This window comes from Erythrolamprus reginae, chromosome 6, assembly GCF_031021105.1.
Source record: "Erythrolamprus reginae isolate rEryReg1 chromosome 6, rEryReg1.hap1, whole genome shotgun sequence".
NCBI classification, from domain to species: Eukaryota; Metazoa; Chordata; class Lepidosauria; order Squamata; family Dipsadidae; genus Erythrolamprus; species Erythrolamprus reginae.
In genome coordinates, this window is record NC_091955.1 from 81,092,887 (window position 1) to 81,115,139 (window position 22,253).

General features: G+C 40.8%; 1 protein-coding gene across 2 annotated transcripts in view; it reads left to right on the forward strand.

Moving 5' to 3' along the window:
* Positions 1–22,253, forward strand: part of DENND5B (DENN domain containing 5B) — a 160,797-nt gene that overhangs the window by 132,086 nt on the left and 6,458 nt on the right. For both annotated transcript variants that reach the window (XM_070756372.1, XM_070756373.1), the window contains 6 exons: positions 64–185; positions 8,510–8,655; positions 14,187–14,305; positions 19,203–19,390; positions 20,603–20,685; positions 21,980–22,106. In XM_070756372.1, the coding sequence (XP_070612473.1) occupies positions 64–185; positions 8,510–8,655; positions 14,187–14,305; positions 19,203–19,390; positions 20,603–20,685; positions 21,980–22,106 (785 nt within the window). The remainder of the gene's footprint in view (positions 1–63; positions 186–8,509; positions 8,656–14,186; positions 14,306–19,202; positions 19,391–20,602; positions 20,686–21,979; positions 22,107–22,253) is intronic.

A 22,253-nucleotide genomic window follows, 5' to 3' on the forward strand; every position in this document is an offset into this window, starting at 1 on the left:
ATACTCCAAAAATACGGTATCTAACTCAGATTGTGTCGGTAAGATATTTCTTACTCCCTGCAGGAAACTCTACAAGCGGTATGCCTTCCTTCGTTGTGAAGAAGAGCGGGAACAATTTCTCTTTCACCTCCTTTCTCTCAATGCTGTGAATTACTTCTCCTTTACAAGTGTCTTCACTACCATCAGTAAGTAGAGACAGAAGGCTGACTGTATATTTCCATTAAAAACCCTTTAATCAAGCCACCCAATGGGAGTTGACTAGAATTTTCTGGAAATGATCCCAGAATAATAGAACAATATATGTTATGCTACATTATGTTATGTTTTAACTTTCCCAAGCTGGATATTTTCCAGCGATGTGGAGTGGACTTCCCAACTCCCAGAATTCTCAGCAATGGGCCTGCTGGTAGAGGATTGAAGTCTATACATTTATGATTATGATTTATTGATTATGATTTATTAGACTTGTAAGCTGCCCCTCTCCGGAGACTCCGGGCGGCTCACAACAGTGATAAAAACAGTACATGATGACAAATCTAATAATTAAAATCTAAAAATAACGATAATACATTTAAAAGTCTAAAAACAAGGAACCCCAATATATAAAAACATACATACAATCCTATCATACACAAATACTACATAGGCAGCGGGAGATGTCTCAGTTCCCCCACACTTGACGATAGAGGTGGGTTTTGAGGAGTTTACGAAAGGCAGGGATTTAATAGATTTGCAATTGGGGAAGACAGTTTAAGAAGCGACAAAATTTATTTTTATTGATTTAATTACAATTAATAATACAATTTATTTAATAATAGTAATATAAATTATTATTACAATATTTAAATGCCTAGTAGACAAATTATATAGCATGATATTCTGCAGTTGCCCAGAGTCACTTGTGTCTATAGAATTTGAATGAATAAATAAGTAGTAATACAGTGGTACCTCGAGATACGAGTTTAATTCGTTCCGGACCTGGGCTCTTAAGTCGAGCAGCTCTTATCTCGAACGACTTTTCCCCATAGGAATTAATGTAAATAATTTTAATTGGTTCCAGCCCTCAAAAAACTCACAAAGTTAGTCTAAATTATGCAGAAAGACATGTTTTTAATGAAGAAATGTACATGTACATATAAATGAATAATGAAGTTTCTTTCACTTAACTTGTAAACTTTCTTAAACTTTTAAATTTACATATGTTCAACTTCTCTGCCACCCAATCCTGTAGGACAGAGGTCCCCAACCCTTTTTGCACCAGGGACCGGCTTTAAGCGATCAAGAGAGGAATGGGTGAATGAATGGACGGAGGGTGGGAAGGAAGGAAGGAAAGAGGGAAGGGACAGGAACAGAGGAAGGAAGCAAGGAAACTTATGAAAAGGGAGAGTAAGAGAGGAATGAGTGAAGGGAGGGAGGGAGGGAAGAAGGTGGGAAGGAGAAAGAAAAGAAGAAATAGAGGAAGGGAAGGTAAAAGAGAGAAAGAAAAAGAGCAAGAAAGAAAGAAAGAAAGAAAGAAAGGGGGAAGGGACAGGAACAGAGGAAGGAAGCAAGGAAACTTATGAAAGGGGAGAGTAAGAGAGGAATGAGTGAAGGGAGGGAGGGAGGGAAGAAGGTGGGAAGGAGAAAGAAAAGAAGAAATAGAGGAAGGGAAGGTAAAAGAGAGAAAGAAAAAGAGCAAGAAAGAAAGCTGCAAGCACCCCCCCGAGCCCCCCAGGCCGGCTGCAACCTTTTAAAACACGCGCGCCGCTTCGCAGCTGTCTCCTGAAGCCGAACGCGGAAGTTAGCGTTTGGCTTCAGGAGACAGCTCCTTGGCGCTTGTATCTCGAATTTGGGCTTGTAAGTAGAACAAAAATATCTCTCCCCTCCCAGCTCTTATCTCGAGTTGCTCTTAAGTAGAGCAGCTCTTATGTCGGGGTTCCACTGTACAGTAAAATCAGAATAAAAAGGAAATGCACAATATAAAATTATGTATTTTTAAAATAATGCATGAGGAACTGACGTAAGAAATCTGAAAGAAATATGCCTTAGATAAATAAAGTATTTAAAAAATGGAAGAATATACACATCTTAGTCTAGAGCTGCAAAGTCAGGTGACTTCCAGAATTTTGAATGATTATATGGTATTTTCATAGTATTAAAACCAATAGACTATATTAATTAAAGGTTCCAAAGTAGTTTAAATCATGCTTATATTAATTAAAAAAACAAATGTTCTGGACCGGAGGTCTTCAAACTTGCAACATTTAAGAATTGTGAATTTCAACTCTCAGAATTCTCCAGCCAACATAAATGCTTCTATAACAGACTCTGGATTTCTTTTAAAGTTACAAATAATACAGTGAAATAACCTTTTAGTATACCATAGTCCTCTCCCTCCCTTTTCCACCCGCTTTGTCAGGTTGTGTTTTTGGAGCCAAGAATAATATTACAAAATAATATCTGAATTCAGATATTATTTTATAATATTATTTTGTAATATTATTATTAGTAATGCTGCTGGAGTTCTTCTCTTTAAAATGTACCCAAGCAAAAGAGGTTTAATGGTCTGAACAATTCAAAGACTTTTAATCTGGATATTATAGAATCCTGACATAATCCGTTTTAATTTTCTAATTTAAAAATAATGCTATCATTCTCATTACCCTGAACTTAATATATCAGGCATTGAATTTAATAATAGTAATATAAATTATTATTACAATATTTAAATGCCTAGTAGACAAATTATATAGCATGTATTGGCAGTTCTGTGTTAGCAAAAACTTCAGAAGAGAAGGATTTAGGGGTAGTGATTTCTGACAGTCTCAAAATGGGTGAACAGTGCAGTCAGGCGGTAGGGAAAGCAAGTAGGATGCTTGGCTGCATAGCTAGAGGTATAACAAGCAGGAAGAGGGAGATTATGATCCCGCTATATAGAGTGCTGGTGAGACCACATTTGGAATACTGTGTTCAGTTCTGGAGACCTCACCTACAAAAAGATATTGACAAAATTGAATGGGTCCAAAGACGGTCTACAAGAATGGTGGAAGGTCTTAAGCATAAAACGTATCAGGAAAGACTTAATGAACTCAATCTGTATAGTCTGGAGGACAGAAGGTAAATGGGGGACATGATCGAAACATTTAAATATGTTAAAGGGTTAAATAAGGTCCAGGAGGGAAGTGTTTTTAATAGGAAAGTGAACACAAGAACAAGGGGACACAATCTGAAGTTAGTTGGGGAAAAGATCAAAAGCAACATGAGAAAGTATTATTTTACTAAAAGAGTAGTAGATCTTTGGAACAAACTTCCAGCAGACGTGGTCCACAGTAACTGAATTTAAACATGCCTGGGATAAACATATTTCCATATTGAGATAAAATACAGAAAATAGTATAAGGGTAGACTAGATGGACCATGAGGTCTTTTTCTGTCGTCAGACTTCTATGTTTCTATCCAGGATTTCTGTCTTTTCACCAAATCTGCAAGTGGGGGTTAGGCTGAGTCAGATGTCACAGGGCTACTGTTTGAAGGCCCCCTTGGGCCATCCAGCCATCTGGCCACAGCAAAGATGAAGAACCTCTGGGAATCAGCCTAACGTCACTCCATATGGCCCTGGTTTGCTATCTCTCCCCCCCTCCCCACGATTTGCTGATTTTTTTAAATGATTCCCAAGACAATACAAACACTTTTAATCGTTGTGTTATCGATTCTGCATGGCTCGTACATAATAATAATAATAATAATAATAATAATAATAATAATAATAATAATAATAATAAACATATAGAGGAAAAACACAACCAACCAGAAGAGTACTATCAATAGAAAACCAAAAAGCATTGGGATTCTGCAACCATCCTATCCTGAGACCTGGGAGAACAATCAATTTATAACTTTTTAAATGAATGACATTAGGGTGTAAATGACAAATCTCTGGAAGCATGTCATTCCAGAGGACAGGCATTGCAGCAGAGAAGATACACTTCCTGAGTACCACAAGGTGACTTTTTTGTTATTGGCAGGAAACTGAGTGCACCAATTCTGCTTGTGTCAGGACCAGCCAAGGAACCAAAACCATGAAGACCACCACTACATTCATTGTATGCTCACAGTAGCAGAGTTTGCAAGCACACACACACAAACACACACACCTTCCTCTCTCGCCTTTACTTTCCTGGGTCTCTTGTGTAAAAGGTCGTGTCCAGGCGGACACCACCAATCCCCGGCTCTATCAGAACGGGGCAGGAGCGTGCCCCTGCACCTGTGCATGCGCTCCTGCGTGTGTGCGCACAGGATTCAGCTTCTGCACATGCACAGAAGCAGAATCTCGCATGAGCGAACGAGATTTCCTTTTCCCCCCCGCTTCTGCGCATACCGTTCATGCTATGTGGTGGCTTCCCCCACCCGCTCGCTTGACACTGTTCGCGCCACGTGGCGGCTTCCCCCACCTCCTGCTCGCCGCCGTTCACGCTATGTGGCGGCTCCCTCCCCCACCGCCCACTCACTGCCGTTCACCCACACCATGCGCCTCTCACGCCAACTTCTCCCCCCCCACTCCCATCCACCGTGCCACGCAGCAAGCAGTCTGCCCAGTCCTTACCTTGCCTGCAGGGGTGCCGCAGGCATGGTGCTCTCCTGCGGCGCAGACATCTCTCTCCTGCGGTCAAGAGAACATTGCGTGCCCGGCGATGGACAGCAGCTGCAATTGGCAGCTGCCACTCTATGTGCTGCAGCGAGATTCTGGCTGCTGCGCACGTGCAGCAGCCGAAATTTCACACGCAGACATATTTCCGGTAGCAAAAAACCCTATAATTTTTTACCGGAATTGCTCTGGCTGCTCGTGCACATGAATCATGCTCAGCTTTCCACAGTAAAATGATGGTTCCAGGCATTCCGTCTGGAGCACACGACTGGTTCTGGTCTGTGATGCCGTCTGTGGCCACTTCCTTTCTGAGAACTGAGATATAGGAAGTCCTCAACTTACTTACCGTACTTACTTACTTACTTACTTACTTACTTACTTACTTACTTACTTACTTACTTACTTACTTACTTACTTTACTTACTTACTTACTTACTTACTTACTTTACTTACTTACTTACTTACTTACTTACTTACTTACTTACTTACTTACTTACTTACTTACTTAATTTATTAGACTTCTATGCCACCCTTCTCAACCAACTCAGGGTGGCGTACAACATAATAAATACAGTACAATTTTCTAGAAATCTAATATTCAAATACTAAAAACGAAAAAAATCCTAAAACCCCGTTTATCCTAACACAATCATCCACATTCATCCTAACTGGCTCTAGCCCTTCATAACATTGGCTGGAGTTAGATCTCAGCACTCACAGACCCCCCCCCCCATGCCCACCGGCAGAGATGAGTCTTCAAGCCTTTATGAAAAGGGAGAAAGCGGTACAAATCTCTGGAGGGAGCTGGTTCCAAAGGGCCGGGGCCTCCCCAGAGAAGGCTCTTCCCTTAGGCCCCGCCAGACGACATTGCCTGGCTGACGGGACCTGGAGAAGGCTGATTGTAGGACCTAACTGGCCGCTGGGATGCATGAGGCAGAAGACAGTACCTTATGACCATAATTGAGCCCTCCCCAAAAAAATCATGCTGTTAAATGAGAAATTTTTAAAATGAGTTTTGCTCCATTTTACAACTTTCCTTGCCAATTTTTAATGTTTTAATGTTTTAATGCCAATTTTTATGCCAGTGTAGATGTAGACATGGGTGAAATTGTTCTTTAAACATGTGCCAAAAGTGAGACAGATTCTTAATGCAGAGACAGATTTAAAGGGCGTCTCTAGGAGTGTGACAAACAAGGAAAACAATCCATTTGTCTGGTTTTTGAGAGCTCCTGTCTTAATTTCCCACAATGCCCTGGAATGATAGGTTGTCAGCATTGTGGGAAAATTTAGATGGCAACTTACATAACCACCTTCCTGGTGCTGATGAAATACTTGCAGCTCAGGGATGATAACAGCAGCTTAAAGATGCCTGGACCACGTATTGCACTGAGATATGTTTGTATTATGTATCTTACAAATAACATCTATTTATGAGCATCATTCCATGGTAATAGATGCCCTAAACCTGCTTCTATGGGAACAGAAGGACAAGAATGACTGGATTAGTGGGGGTTTTTTTACAAGGGGGAGGGGAGTTATTTGTTTGATTTTGCCTCTGATGTTTTTCCAGTTTTCTAAAAATAAAAATGACATGAATCTGCAGTTTCTAAATTTATCCCTCTTCCCATTTTGGTTGTGCAGTAACAGCAACATCTAGTGGCTACGTATGTTAACATACACTAAAAAGCCAACGATTTTGCTACGCAAGATGCATCCTTTCAGCTAACCAAGTCATGCTGATGTTATTTTTCTCTTCTGTGAAGAGAGGAATCCCACATCCTTGCAGGGAAGTTTGGTTTGATTTTGTTAATTGTCCACTATTCCAAACTTAGTCTCCCAAGTACCCAAGTCCTGAATATGCATAATGGCATTTAAACAAATTTAAAGTGCACGGTGAAAAATAAGTAATTTGCCTAACTTTTAGAAACCCAGACAAGACGGAGTGGCTGTGGGTCTTGCCTCCCAAGGACAATTCCATCTGTCCGTCCATTACCCTGGGGGGGAGAATCATTGACCCCCTCAGAGAGGGTTCGCAACTTGGGCATCCTCCTCGATCCACAGCTCACATTAGAGAAACATCTTTCAGCTGTGGCGAGGGGGGCGTTCGCCCAGGTTCGCCTGGTGCACCAGTTGCAGCCCTATTTGGACCAGGAGTCACTGCTCACAGTCACTCATGCCCTCATCACCTCGAGGCTCGACTACTGTAACGCTCTCTGCATGGGGCTACCTTTGAAAAGTGTTCGGAAACTTCAGATCGTGCAGAATGCAGCTGCGAGAGCAATCATGGGCTTTTTCAAATATGCCCATGTTACACCAACACTCCGCAGTCTGCATTGGTTGCCAATCAGTTTCCGGTCACAATTCAAAGTGTTGGTTATGACCTATAAAGCCCTTCATGGCACCGGACCAGATTATCTCAGGGACCGCCTTCTGCTGCACGAATCCCAGCGACCAGTTAGGTCCTACAGAGTGGGTCTTCTCCGGGTCCCGTGAACTAAACAATGCCGCTTGGTGGGACCCAGGGGAAGAGCCTTCTCTGTGGCGGCCCCGGCCCTCTGGAACCAACTCCCCCCAGAGATTAGAATTGCCCCCACCTTCCTTGCCTTTCGTAAGCTACTTAAAACCCACCTCTGCCGCCAGGCATGGGGGAACTGAGATACTCTTTCCCCCTAGGCCGTTACAATTTTATGCATGGTATGTCTGTTTGGTTTTTATTATAATGGGTTTTTAATTGTTTTTAGTATTGGATTGTTTTTATATGCTGTCTTATTATTGTTGTTAGCCGCCCCGAGTCTTCGGAGAGGGGCGGCATACAAATCCAATAAATAAATAGAGATAGATAGATAGATAGATAGATAGATAGATAGATAGATAGATAGATAGATAGATAGATAGATTCCTCCAAATCTTAACTTCCTGAGGGAGGTTGTTTTAAAGTAGAGAGGCCATGAATGAAAAGCACCATTTGGTCACCTCAGCCCAACAAAACCTCATGGTAATGAGACACCCCCAGCAAATTTCCCCAGAAATGAAATCTTGGATGACTCTGTTCTGATTTGAGTAAACAGTCCTGCAGGTACAAAGGTGTAAAGGCTTAAAAACGACAATGAGTGCCAACCACTAAATGCATACTTGGTAAAACTGAACTAACAGAGGACCCTCATTCAGTCAAAGACCTTGGTCATTTCCAATGACCTAAGTGCTAGAGCCCACTGTAACAGCATTGCCAAAAAAGCATTAAGAATTGTAAACCTAATCTTACGTAGCTTCATCTCTAGAAACACTGATTTATTAACCAGAGCGTACAAAACATTCGTCAGACCTATTCTAGAATATAGTTCACCTGTGTGGAATCCACACTGCATGTCAGATATTAATACAATCAAAGGAGTCCAGAAATACTTCACAAGAAGAGTCCTTCACTCCTCCTCACGTAACAAATTATCCTCCAGACTTCAAATACCAAATCTAGAAAATTGACAACTACCTCGTCTCCGAACTGATTTAACTGTTTGTTCATAAAATCATACATCATAATGTACTCCCTGTCAGTGACTACTTCACCTTTAACAACAACAACACAAGAGCACGTAATAAATACAAATTGAATGTAAATCGCTCCAAACTTGACTGCAGTTAATCATCTTGCTTAGCAATGATAATTCTGGTCCCAGTTATGGTCATAAGGACTAGCTATACAGGACACGGGCAAAATGATGGTGTGATGTGTTTGGATAACAGTTCCGTGGTCTGTTCTAATTTGGGTCCTTTTTGGCGGGGGTGTGATATTGCAATATATTAGTATGTCTTGCTAGAAGGCTGTATTTGTGTATTTATGGCTGGCTTAGACAGAGGAGTAATAATTACCATTGTTTGCTCTTACAGTGATTCCATATAGAACTATGATTATCCCCATTAAAAAGCTAAGCAACGTCATCACAACCTCCAACCCTTGGATTTGTGTTTCTGGAGAACTGGGCGATACTGGCATTATGCAGATTCCAAAGAACTTGTTAGAAATGACCTTTGAGGTGAGTTCAGCATCATGGGCTTCTCTGCTTGCTACTGCAGGTGTTGGATTTATTTATTTTATTTATTTTATTTATTTTATTTATTTTATTTATTTTATTTATTTTATTTGTTTTATTTGTTTTATTTGTTTTATTTATTTTATTTATTTTATTTATTTTATTTATTTTACTTATTTTACTTATTTTACTTATTTTATTTATTTTATTTATTTTATTTATTTTATTTATTTTATTTATTTTATTTATTTTATTTATTTTATTTATTTTATTTATTTTATTTATTTTATTTATTTTATTTATTTTATTTATTTATTTTATTTATTTTATTTATTTATTTTATTTATTTTATTTATTTTATTTATTTTATTTATTTTATTTATTTTATTTATTTTATTTATTTTATTTATTTTATTTATTTTATTTATTTTATTTATTTTATTTATTTTATTTATTTTATTTGTTTGTTTATTTATTCATTCATTCATTCATTCATTCATTCATTCATTCATTTATTAAATTTGTATGCCGCCCCTCTCCGTAGATTCGGGGCAGCTCGGGCGGCTCACAACAGTAATAGAAAAACAATGTACAATACAAATCTAATAATTAGAACTAAAAACCCATAATTTAAAAAAAACATGCACACAATATACCATACATAAACAATATAGGCCTGGGGAAGTTATCTCAGTTCCTCCATGCCTGACGGCAGACCTGGGTTTTAAGGAGTTTACAAAAGGCAAGGAAGGTGGGGGCAGTTCTAATCTCAGGGGGGAGCTTGTTCCAGAGGGTCGGGGCCACCACAGAGAAGGCTCTTCCCCTGGGCCCCGGAGAAGGGCGGCATGTAAATTCAATAAATAAATAAATAATAAAATCTGTCAGGAACTGCTTGCTCAAAAAAACTGGGATAAACATTTGAGCCTAGCACAAGTGTGCACAGCACAAAGCTGTTGGTAGGGAAAGAAAAATCTTGCTGTTCAACCTCTGCTTACTGCCTCCGCTCTCATGCAACATAACAAATTTTATCCTGCCACTGTTTTTCTTTATATATATATATATATATATATTTTCCCTCCATAATTTCCATATACAATTTATTTTATTTATTTATTTATTTATTATTTAGATTTGTATGCCGCCCCTCTCCGAAGACTCGGGGCGGCTCACAACAGAATAGAACAAATCATAAATAATCAGAAAACTTTAAAATTTATACAAGCTTTAAAAGAACCCCATAAACTAACAGACGCACACACAAACATACCATGCATAAATTAAACATGCCCGGGGGAGGTGTTTCAGTTCCCCCATGCCTGACGGCAGAGGTGGGTTTTAAGGAGTTTACGGAAGGCAGGGAGAGTAGGGGCAGTTCTAATCTCTGGGGGGAGTTGGTTCCAGAGAGTCGGTGCCGCCACAGAGAAGGCTCTTCCCCTGGGGCCCGCCAACCGACATTGTTTAGTTGACGGGACCCGGAGAAGGCCCACTCTGTGGGACAATGATACCTCATCTTACAAACCCCTCGTCATACAAACTTTTTCGAGATACAAACCCGGGGTTTAAGACTTTTTTGCCTCTTCTTCCAAACTATTTTCAACTTACAAACCCAAGCCGCCACTGGGATGCCCCACCTCCGGACTTCTGTTGCCAGCGAAGCGCCCGTTTTTGCGCTGCTAGGATTCTCCTGTGGCCCCCCCTCTGGGGAGCCGGACTTCCGTGTTTTGTGATGCTGAAGGGGAATCCCAGCAGTGCAAAAACGGGCGCTTTGCTGGCAATGGAAGTCTGGAGGTGGGGTTTCCCAGTGAGGGGAGCCTCAGCGAAATCGCAGCATCACAAAAACACAGAAGTCCAGAGGTGGGGTTTCGAGGACTTCCGTGTTTTTGTGATGCTGCGATTTCGCTGAGGCTCCCCTTGCTGGGAAACTCCACCTCCAGACTTCCATTGCCAGCGAAGTACCCATTTTTGCGCTGCTGAGATTCCCCTGCTGGGATTCCCCTGCAGCATCACAAAAACACAGAAGTCCGGAGGTGGGTTTTCCCATGGAGGGGAGCCTCAGGGGAATCCCAGCAGTGCAAAAACAGGCGCTTTGGCTGGCAAAAGGGGTGAGTTTTAGGCTTGCAAGCCTTAATCGCTTTTCCTTTGATTCCTATGGGAAACATTGTTTCATCTTACAAACTTTTCACCTTACAAACCTCGTCCCGGAACCAATTCAGTTCGTAAGACGAGGTATCACTGTATATATATATCAATACATATACCTTAAAACTCATCAGTAACATACATAATTATACCTTTTTTCCAATTGGCCATAAATCAATATCTTATTTTACACCTGACCATCAGTCTGTTTTTCTTCATTTCTTTATACTCCCCTCCCTCTGTCTCCATCTTTTCCTCCTTCTTGCTCCTTCTCTCCCCTTTCCTACTTCCCTCCACTCCTTCTCCCTTCACCTTTCTACTTCCTCTTTCTCCCCCTTAACCAATCCTTGAGCGATTCTTATCCTAGTTCATCTCGTATTGAACAGACTAATGACCTATTCCCCTACATTTTTAAACTGTTGGCATCTCTTCTAAAATTATTATTTTCATTACATTTTTGTTCATATAACTCTTTATTCTGGGTATATGTTTTTTCTTTTTTAAAAAAGATTTGGCACTAAAACCTTTTTTTAAATCCTTTTTTTCCCATCACTCATAACATGATATTCTGGTGATATTTCTTTTTCAGTGTTAATGGGACGTCAATCAAACTTATAAGAGCCTGAATATTATTGTTTGCATATGGAGTAAATAAAGGAAATTGTGAATAGTGGTTGTAGAACTTTTTCCCGTAGCTTCGACAATTATTTGTCTGGTCATGTCATTGTGGCTTGTATAACAGCCGGAATTCTATAAGAGAATGGCATGTCTTTATGTTATGGTTGTTGAGAGTAAGGGAGGTATTTGGCATATAGAATTCAACCCCAGCCTGAATCTGCCCTGGGCATTTTTGTGTGTCTTCATTTTTATTTTTTAAAAAATCTTCATATGATGATAGGTGTCTACTTCCCTGCATTTTGTCACATCAAGTAAAATAAAGGGTCCCAAATGTAGCCTTTAAAAAAAAAAAAAAAAAAAGTTTTTATTGATTTTTTAAAAAGAAAACAAAAAAAGAATATACTGTATGTCACATATACATTGTAAAACAGATCGTACTCCTTTTTCTGTTACATGTTATATTGCTATTTCTTATACTTAATATTATACTAACGTATATACATTCACATACAAGAACCAAGCATAAATCTTTTTGCTTTTATAAAGAGTAACAGTTCGAGAGAGATAGTTGTTTCATTATTCTATGTATTTTTGTATTTCTATATTTGATTTTTATTTATGTGTGTACACTGATACTTTGTATTGTCACAAAATACAATGCAAATGTAGCCTTTTTAAAGAAAACTGTATTTAGCCTTAGTCTTCCTCATACAGTGGTACCTCGACATACGAGTTTAATTCGTTCAAGACCCGAGCTCGTAAGTCGATCAACTCGCATCTCGAACGAATGCCTTTAGACTTTGTTTTTCACGCCGATATAACTGGAAGCAAGGAAATTCTTGCGCCACCTAGTGGAAGCTTGGCTCGTATCCTGAATTTGAGCTCGGGTGTGGAACAGAAATTTCGCTCGCATCACGGCTCGTAACTTGGAATACTCGCATGTGGAGCAGCTGGTATCTAGAGGTACTACTGTATATCAATTCATGAGCAATCAAGCTGAAATATGAGAGAAAACATCCACCTTGCTTCAAACATAATGCTTTTGGAAGCCTGATTTCATGCATTTAGCTGTCAGTCAGCAAAACTATTCAAGTGTGTGTGTGTCCATCATTTGGTATTGTTTACTCTCCTGGATGGCGAATGGTTCTTTGTATGAATTAAATGCTTTGTGCTAGAAGTGACATTTGCTGAAACACCCTTTCTGTTTTGTCTCATTGGATTTCAGCGATCCATAAAGTCATGAAACACGATACATGTGTGGTGGACTAGGCCACAATTACTTTGACTTCAGTTTGTTCACTCAGTCCATTCATTTGTAATACGGAATATACACTGCTCAAAAAAACAAAGGGAACGCTCAAAGAACACATCCAAGATCTGAATGAATGAAATATCCTCATTGTATACTTTGTTCTGTACAAGGTTGAATGGGCCCAACAGCATGTGAAAATGATTGTCAATCAGTGTTGCTTCCTTTTTAAAAAAATAATATTTTTATTGTTTTTCTTTAAACAGACAAAACAGACAACATTTAACATTTAAAGGAGCTACAATTGCTAATACAACTAATACAAAACAAAAAGTCTAACTATAATCAGATCAATACAGAAATACAATTTATAATTTTCTATATTCTTATTACATTTAGCTCTATATTTCCGTTTTTATATTATAATTCATATAATTCAAATCGGTTTTCTTATCTATAAATTTATCCAATTTATTTCCGAAATATCTTTTTAGTAGTATAATTAAACTAGTTAAAATCAATTAATTAAACATATATAAAAATTAAAAAATACATTTAAAATTTCTTAAAATACAAAAATACTCTATGATTATACAATTTATAATCTACTTCTTTATATCTATTTTAAGAATAGGGGGAAAGATCAAAAGCAACATGAGAAAATATTATTTTACTGAAAGAGTAGTAGATCCTTGGAACAAACTTCCAGCAGACGTGGTAGATAAATCCACAGTAACTGAATTTAAACATGCCTGGGATAAACATATATCCATCCTAAGATAAAATACAGACAATAGTATAAGGGCAGACTAGATGGACCATGAGGTCTTTTTCTGCCGTCAGACTTCTATGTAATATAATAAAATAATTAAACAGTATAATAAAATAACTAAACAATATGATAAGATAATTAATTCAATTCAAAAACCTTATCATTTAAATTTCTTAATATTCTACTATATACATATTTAGTTTAATAAGTTCAAATGTTTTAAAATTTATTCATATATATATTTTTAAACTATTTTTTAAGATTCCACCATTTGTACACTTTGTCCCAAATTTTATAAAATTCTGTTTCTGTTTGGTTATTTAAACGTCTTGTCATCATATCTAATTCTGCACATTCCATACTTTTTTAAAATACTTCTTCATCTTTTGGTATTTCCTTTTCTTTCCATTTTTGCGCAAATGTAATTCTTGCTTCCTAAGTGGACAGTTTGATTTCACAGAGGTTGGATTTACTTGGAGTTATATTGTGTTGTTTAAGTATTCCCTTTATTTTTTTGAGCAGTGTATATTGAAAGGGGGAAATCTTCTAGTCCAACCCTCTGCTTAGACAGGAAACCCTACACCACTTCAGACAAATACTTTCATGTTTCATCAACCCAATTTTATTTGTCTTTTTAAGCAAAACAACAACAACAACAAAAGCAGGGAGATTGGTGATTTTGCCTACTATGTATACCGGAAGTGCAATTAGGATTTAATATGTCCCCCCTCCTTTTTCCCCCTCCCTTTCTTACAGTGTCAAAACCTGGGGAAGCTAAGCACGGTTCAGATAGGACACGACAATTCAGGACTGTTAGCCAAGTGGCTCGTGGATTGTGTCATGGTCAGGAATGAAATCACTGGACACACCTACAAGTAAGCACGGAAGTCACAAGTGAACCATTTCTAAATGGCCACGGAGATTCAACTATGTTTTCATGCCCTTGCAGTGGTCAACGTAAACTGAATGTGATTATTTTCATGTAGAGGTAGTTCTCAACTTACAACCACACATTTAGTGACCCTTCATGGCATCGGACCAGAATATCTCCGGGACCGCCTTCTGCCGCACGAATCCCAGCAACTGATTAGGTCCCACAGAGTTGGCCTTCTCCGGGTCCCGTCGACTAAACAATGTCGTCTGGCGGGTCCCAGGGGAAGAGCCTTCTCTGTGGCGGCCCCAACCCTCTGGAACAAGCTCCCCCCTGAGATTAGAATTGCCCCCACCCTCCTTGCCTTTTGTAAACTCCTTAAAACCCACCTCTGCCGTCAGGCATGGGGGAAACTGAAATAACTTCCCCAGGCCTATATTGTTTATGTATGGTGTGTTGTGTGCATGTTTTTAAATTATGGGTTTTTAGTTTAAATTATTAGATTTGTATTACATTGTTTTGCCACTATTGTTGTGAGCCGCCCCGAGTCTATGGAGAGGGGCGGCATACAAATTTAATAAATAATAATAATAATAATAATAAGTTGAAGTTCACAGTGGTACTTAAAAATGACTTATAATGGACCCTCATGTTTATGACCATCACAGCCCATGGTCATGTGATCAAAAGTTGGGCGCTGCATGTCCTAGGGTTACAGGATTGCCAGTAGCGACCTTCCCAGCTGACTTCCGTCATGCAAAGTAAATGAGGACAGCCAGATTCGTTTCATAGTAGTAACACTTAGCCTTCTATAGTGCCCCATAGTGCAGTGATGGCGAACCTATGGCACGGGTGCTACAGGTGTCACGCAGAGCCATATCTGCTGGCACTCGAGCTGTTTATTTTATTTTGTTTTATTTTTTTATTTTAATTTAATTTAATTTCATTTTATTTTATTTTATTTGTTTATTTATTTATTTATTATTTGTTTGTTTGTTTGTTTATTTGATTTTTATGCCGCCCTTCTCCTTAGACTCAGGGCGGCTTACAACATGTTAGCAGTAGCACTTTTTTAACAGAGACAGCCTATTGCCCCCACAATCCGGGTCCTCATTTTACCCACCTCGGAAGGATGGAAGGCTGAGTCAATCTTGAGCCGGTGATGAGATTTGAACTGCCGACTTTCAGATCTACAGTCAGCTTCAGTGGCCTGCAGTACAGCACTTTACCTGCTGCGCCACCCCGACTCATGTTGCCCTAGTTCAGCTCCAATGTGCATGTGTGTGCCGGCCAGCTGATTTTTGGCTCATTCAGAGGCTCTAGAAGGGCACTTTTGGCTTCCAGAGAGCCTCCGGGGAAATGGGGAAGGGCATTTTTACCCTGCCCTGGTTCCAAGGAAGCATTTGGAGCCTGGGGAGGGCAAAACACGAGTCTACTGGGTCCACCAGAAGTTGGGAAACAGGCTGTTTTTGGCCTCCAGGAGGGCAGGGAAAGCTATTTTCTTCCTCCCCAGGCATTGAATTACAGGTGTGGGCACTCGTGCATGCACGACAGCAGGTGCGCATGCTCTTTCGACATCCGAGGAAAAAAAGGTTTGCCACCACTGTCCTGGTGTGTTTTATAGCACTCTCTAAGAGGTCTGCAATGGCAATCCCCAACAACCTGGGTCCTCATTTTACTAACCTGGATGGAAGGATGAGTCAACCTCAAACTCCGTCAGGATCGAACTGTATGCTGTGGGCAGAGTTAGCCTGCAACACTGCGTTCTAACCATTGCACCACATGATTCACTCAAAACAACTGCAATAATTCACTCAAAACAACTGCAATAATAATCCCATAACCTTGGCAAAAAAAATTGGGTGTGACTCATTTAACAATTGCCTTGCTTAGGAACGAGAATTCCGATCCCGATCGTCGTAAGTTGAGGGCTACCTGTAGGCAGAGGTGGGCTGGTAAGGTGGAATGGTGACATGTTCTCTCCCCTGTGTCTCAGTGCTAGTGGAGTCCAGCTCAATGATGCTCCCGCATCTGGGCAGGGAGCGAAATCGCGCGCGGACACGCAGGGGCACTGGACTCCGCTAGCATACGTCACCGTTCCACCTTACCAGCCCATCTCTGCCTGTAGCAAATTACAATTGCAGATTAATGTTACTATTTAGGCTGAAATGTACTACTCTGTTTGTAAATACTAATTTTAAAAATAATTTGGGAAGTTCTTTTTTTAATGTGAGATGTTAAGGGACCATTGTTTAAAGCTTTAAGGCTGAAAAATTTAAAAGACTTTTTATGGAGGGGTTTTAATGTTCACCAGATTGTAATCTCAAAGTAGATTCCAATTGTTCAAAGAGAAAATAATTATTTATCCATTCTGGCAGTACTTTATAAGAAATCTGCAAGTTTTCAAGTAGAAGGACATCCTTTACTTAATAACAGATCCAAAAAAGGCAAAACACCACCACCAAACATTTATTGTTAGTAGAAAGTCAAAAGTTGAACTGAGCTAGACAAAATCAAACAAGGAAATAGAACTCTATAAATCAGATTTACTTTATGTACAGACATTTGTATTTTGTTTTTCTTGATTATATTACTGCTATAAAAATCAAAAAACATTCTCTGCTCTGAATTTTTTGAAAAAAAAGTTTTATCTTAGTAGGAACATTGGGCTTTGGGGGGGGCAGGGAGAAAGTGAGCATTTACAGGAAGCACAACATAGTTAGAAAAACAATTCAGTTTCTTTGTTGCTTAGCCAAAAACCAGCACAATTCCATGTCCCATTATATCATAATCATTTTTTCTAGGAAATAATTTTTCTAGAAAATCGCTTAATGTGCAGAAGAGTTGATACTGCAAATAATGTCTACCCCCTGGCTATAGAAATCTTCATGGCTAAGATATACAGTGGTATCCCATCTTACAAACGCCTTATCTAACGAACTTTTCGCAATACAAACTCGGTGTTTAAGATTTTTTTTGCCTCTTCTTCCGAATTATTTTCACCTTATGAACCCAAGCCACCGCCACTGGGATGCCTCGCCTCTGGACTTCCGTTGCCAGCCGAAGGCTACCCTCGCTAGGAAACCCCGCCTCCGGATTTCACTAAGACTCCCCTCGCTGGGATTCCCTTCATTTTTACCGATGCTGCTTTGAATCCCAGTGAAGGGAGCCTCAGGGAAATCGCAGCATCACAAAAACACGGAAGACTGGAGGTGGGGTTGCCCAGCGAGGGGAGCCTCAGGGGAATCCCAGCCACGCAAAAACGGGTGCTTTGCTGGCAACGGAAATCTGGAGGTGGTGTTTCCCAGCAAGGGGAGCCTCAGGGAAATTGCAGCATCGCAAGAACACGGAAGTCCGGAGGTGGGGTTTCCCAGGGAGGGGAGCTTCAGGGGAATCCCAGCAGCACAAAAACGGGCGCTTCACTGGCAAAGGAAGTCCAGAGGTGGGGTTTCCCAGCGAGGGGAGCCTTGGAAATTGCAGCATCGCAAAAATGGGTGCTTCACTGGCAACGGAAGTCCGGAGGTAGGGTTTCCCAGCGAGGGGAGCCTCAGGTAAATCGCAGCATCGCAAGAACACGGAAGTCCGGAGGTAGGGTTTACCAGGGAAGGTAGCCTCAGGGAATCCCAGCAGCACAAGAGCGGGCGCTTTGGATGGCAACGTAAGTCCAGAGGCGGGGATTCCCAGCAGGGTAAGGCAAAAGGGATGAATTTGGGGCTTGCAAGCATTATTTGCTTTTACATTGATTCCTATGGGAAACATTGTTTCATCTTACGAACATTTCACCTTATGAACCTTGCCACGGAACGAATTAAGTTCGTAAGACAAGGTACCACTGTACAGTGATCCCTCGATTATCGTGAGGGTTACGTTCCAAGACCTCTCGCGATAATCGATTTTCCGCAGTATAGTGGTGCGGAAGTAAAAACACCATCTGCGCATGCGCGCCCTTTTTCCATGGCCGCGCATGCGCAGATGGTGGAGCCGGGGAGCGATGAAAGTGCAGAAGCCGACAAAGATTGCTTTGAATGTCGGCTGCCCCCGCCCCCCCCAGCGCGTCCGGCGCCCTCGCCGCTACCGCTTGCTCGCCGCTCGCCCGCCCACCCGCCCGATCCACCCCTCTCACCGGCTTTCGGACACGGGTCCTCCTGCAGCAGCGCTGCCGAGCAGATCAGCTGCTGGGCGGCCGAAGAAACCTTCCCTGGGTCTTCCCCGACGCCCACGCGAAGGGGAAACCCCGATCTTCGGCTCCTCGCTGCTGCCGCGCTGCCGAGCAGATCAGCTGCTGGGCGGCTGAAGAAACCTTCCCTGGGTCTTCCCCGCCGCCCACGCAAAGGGGAAACCCCGATCTTCGGCTCCTCGCTGCTGCCGCGCTGCTGAGCAGATCAGCTGCTGGGCGGCCGAAGAAACCTTCCCTGGGTCTTCCCCGCCGCCCACGCAAAGGGGAAACCCCGATCTTCGGCTCCTCGCTGCTGCCCGCCCGCCGCTCGCCCGCCGCTCGAGAGCAAGAGATAGAGAAAGAGAGAGAAGGAAAGAAAGAAATGAGAGTGGGAGGAAGAGAGTGTGAGAGAGGAAGAAGCAAGATAGAGAGACAGAGAAAGAAAGATGAGAAAGGAAGGAAGAGAGTGACGTCATCAGGTGGGAAAAACCGCGGTATAGCAAAAAAACCACGGACGTATTTTTAATTTATTATTTTTTGAAAAATCGCGATATAGCGTTTCGCGAAGCTCGAGATCGCGAAAATCGAGGGATCACTGTATATCGATTCTGCATTGATCTCAGACTGATGGGCTGACCAGAAACTGAGAATGTGATATGCAACATATGTATGCAAGATGCTATGAAATTAGCCCTGTCTTGGCAAGGATCCCAAACTCAACTGCATCTTCCTTTCCTATCTTCAGGTTTCCTTGTGGAAGATGGTTGGGAAAAGGTGTTGATGATGGAAGCTTGGAACGGATACTCATTGGAGAGTTATTACCATCACTATCAGAAGAAGATTTGGGAAAACAGTGCCGGACTCCACCTCAACAAAAATCTCCAACGATGGCCCGGAAATTGAGCATCACTTCCCTCACTGGGAAGAATATAAGTACGAGTAGTTACCTTCAGTAATAGCTTCTTGCATTGATATTATACAGGAGGAAAATCTCTCGCCAATGAGAGAGAAATCTTTAGAACAGAGGTCTTCAAACTTCGCAACTTTAAGACTTGTGGACTTCAACTACCATAATTCTGGCTGGAGAATTTTGGCAGCTGAAGTCCGCAAAATCTTAAAGTTGCCAAGTTGGGAGAGCCGTGCTTCAGAATATTAGTGGACAGGTATTACTTTTCACACATCTAGTAGATACCTAAGGATCTTGCTAGGTTAGTCCAAGGTCCTTTTAATTCAGAATCCTGTTACTCCACCAGGCTATTAAGCTTCATTGATCTTTTAGTCCAGATGTTTTGAACACTTCCCTGCTCTAGATGTTTTAATTCTTCAGTGACATCTCATACTTTGCAGAATCTGATATTTAGGAACTGAGACTTTTAAAACAGATGTCCCTTCTTTAATATAAAATTAGTTCTAATAAACCATTTTTTTTTCATTTTATTATTTTCAGAGTTGTGATGAATATAAAAGCATTGAACTTAAAAAGCAAAATTGAAAGTGTACAGTGGTACCTCTACCAAAGAACGCCTCTACTTACGAACTTTTCTAGATAAGAACCAGGTGTTCAAGATTTTTTTGCCTCTTCTCAAGAACCATTTTCCACTTACAAACCCGAGCCTCCAAAACTGCAACTGGAAAAGACAGGGAGAAACTTTCATGGGGTCTCTCTAGGAATCTCCTGGGAGGAAACAGAGCCGGAAAAGGCAGGGAGAAGCAGGGAGAAAACAGGGCCTCCACCCTCCCTGTGGTTTCCCCAATCGCACACATTATTTGCTTTTACATTGATTTCTATGGGGAAAATTGCTTCTTCTTACAAACTTTTCTACTTAAGAACCTGGTCATGGAACGAATTAAGTTCATAAGTAGAGGTACCACTGTATATCTGAGAAACAGAGGCAGTGCAGTGCTCTGGTAAATTATTGGACTAGAACAGTGAGACTCTGGTTTTAAATTTGGTTCAAGTTAATCCTGGAAGTCCTTATTATTTTTGGCCAGTCACTTGGTGACCTCCCTCCCTCACCCACCCCACCAATTACGTCATCGGTTTGTTGTAGAAGTAACATTGGAAGAGAGAATGCTATATGCATCACTGGCCCTGGAGAAATATCAACCTAATGAATAAATCGCTTATCGTTTTATTTCTTTCAGAACCTAATACAGGTCAGATCCAAGAAGGCATAGGGGAAGCTGTGAACAATATTGTGAAACATTTCCATAAGCCTGAAAAAGAGGTAATCTCTTAAACACTTGACTTTTAGGGCATATTAGCAAATAACTTTAGTGGCTGATGGAATGTATTGTACAGGTGGGGATGAATGATATTTCTTTTGTATCACATCAGATTCATCATCCTCACAAATCATGAAGTCCATTATATCATTTTATTAATACCTTATTAGATCCTTGTTAAATAACAACAATCTTGCAGCATAGGTCAGACAGCTCCATTCCTAGAGCATGCCTACATTTTCATAAGTCTGAAACTGGCTGGCTGAAAATATGAAATTTGCTTAAACTAGGACAGAACTCCAATAATAATAATAACAACAACAACAACAATAGGTCTTCTAGTCCAACCCCCTGCTTAGGCAGGAAAACCTACACTACTTCAGACAAATAGTTGTCCAACATCTTCTTAAAAACTTCCAGTGTTGGAGCATTCACAACTTCTGGAGGCAAGCTGTTCCACTAATTAATTGTTCTAACTGTCAGGAAATCCTCAATCTGAGTATTGCATTGGCAGTTCTGTGTTAGCAAAAACTTCAGAAGAGAAGGATTTAGGGGTAGTGATTTCTGACAGTCTCAAAATGGGTGAACAGTGTGGTCGGGCAGTAGGAAAAGCAAGTAGGATGCTTGGCTGCATAGCTAGAGGTATAACAAGCAGGAAGAGGGAGATTGTGATCCCCTTATATGGAGCGCTGGTGAGACCACATTTGGAATACTGCGTTCAGTTCTGGAGACCTCACCTACAAAAAGATATTGACAAAATTGAACGGGTCCAAAGACGGGCTACAAGAATGGTGGAAGGTCTTAAGCATAAAACCTATCAGGAAAGACTTAATGAACTCAATCTGTATAGTCTGGAGGACAGAAGGAAAAGGGGGGACATGATCGAAACATTTAAATATGTTAAAGGGTTAAATAAGGTTCAGGAGGGAAGTGTTTTTAATAGGAAAGTGAACATAAGAACAAGGGGACACAATCTGAAGTTAGTTGGGGGAAAGATCAAAAGCAACATGAGGAAATATTATTTCACTGAAAGAGTAGTAGATGCTTGGAACAAACTTCCAGCAGACGTGGTAGATAAATCCACAGTAACTGAATTTAAACATGCCTGGGATAAACATATATCCATCCTAAGATAAAACACAGGAAATAGTATAAGGGCAGACTAGATGGACCATGAGGTCTTTTTCTGCCGTCAGTCTTCTATGTTTCTATGTTTCTCCTTAGTTCTAAATTGCTTCTCCTCTGTTCAGTTTCCACTTTTGTTAACTTAATTTATTTTTTCTTCTTTTTCTGTAGCGAGGAAACCTTACCATTCTTCTGTGTGGAGAAAACGGCCTGGTGATGGCCTTGGAACATGTTTTCCACCACGGTTTCAAGTCTGCACGTATCTTCCATAAGAACGTCTTCATTTGGGACTTCTTAGGTAAAGTTCTGCTTCCTTGGTTCAGTTGGGCTCCGGGCAGTAGGGATCCCTTGTTGTGGATGGTGCTTATTGTTAAAAATAGCTAGGGCAGGGGTGTCAAACTCAAGGCCTGTGGGCCGGATGCAGCCTGTGAGGTGCTTAAATCTG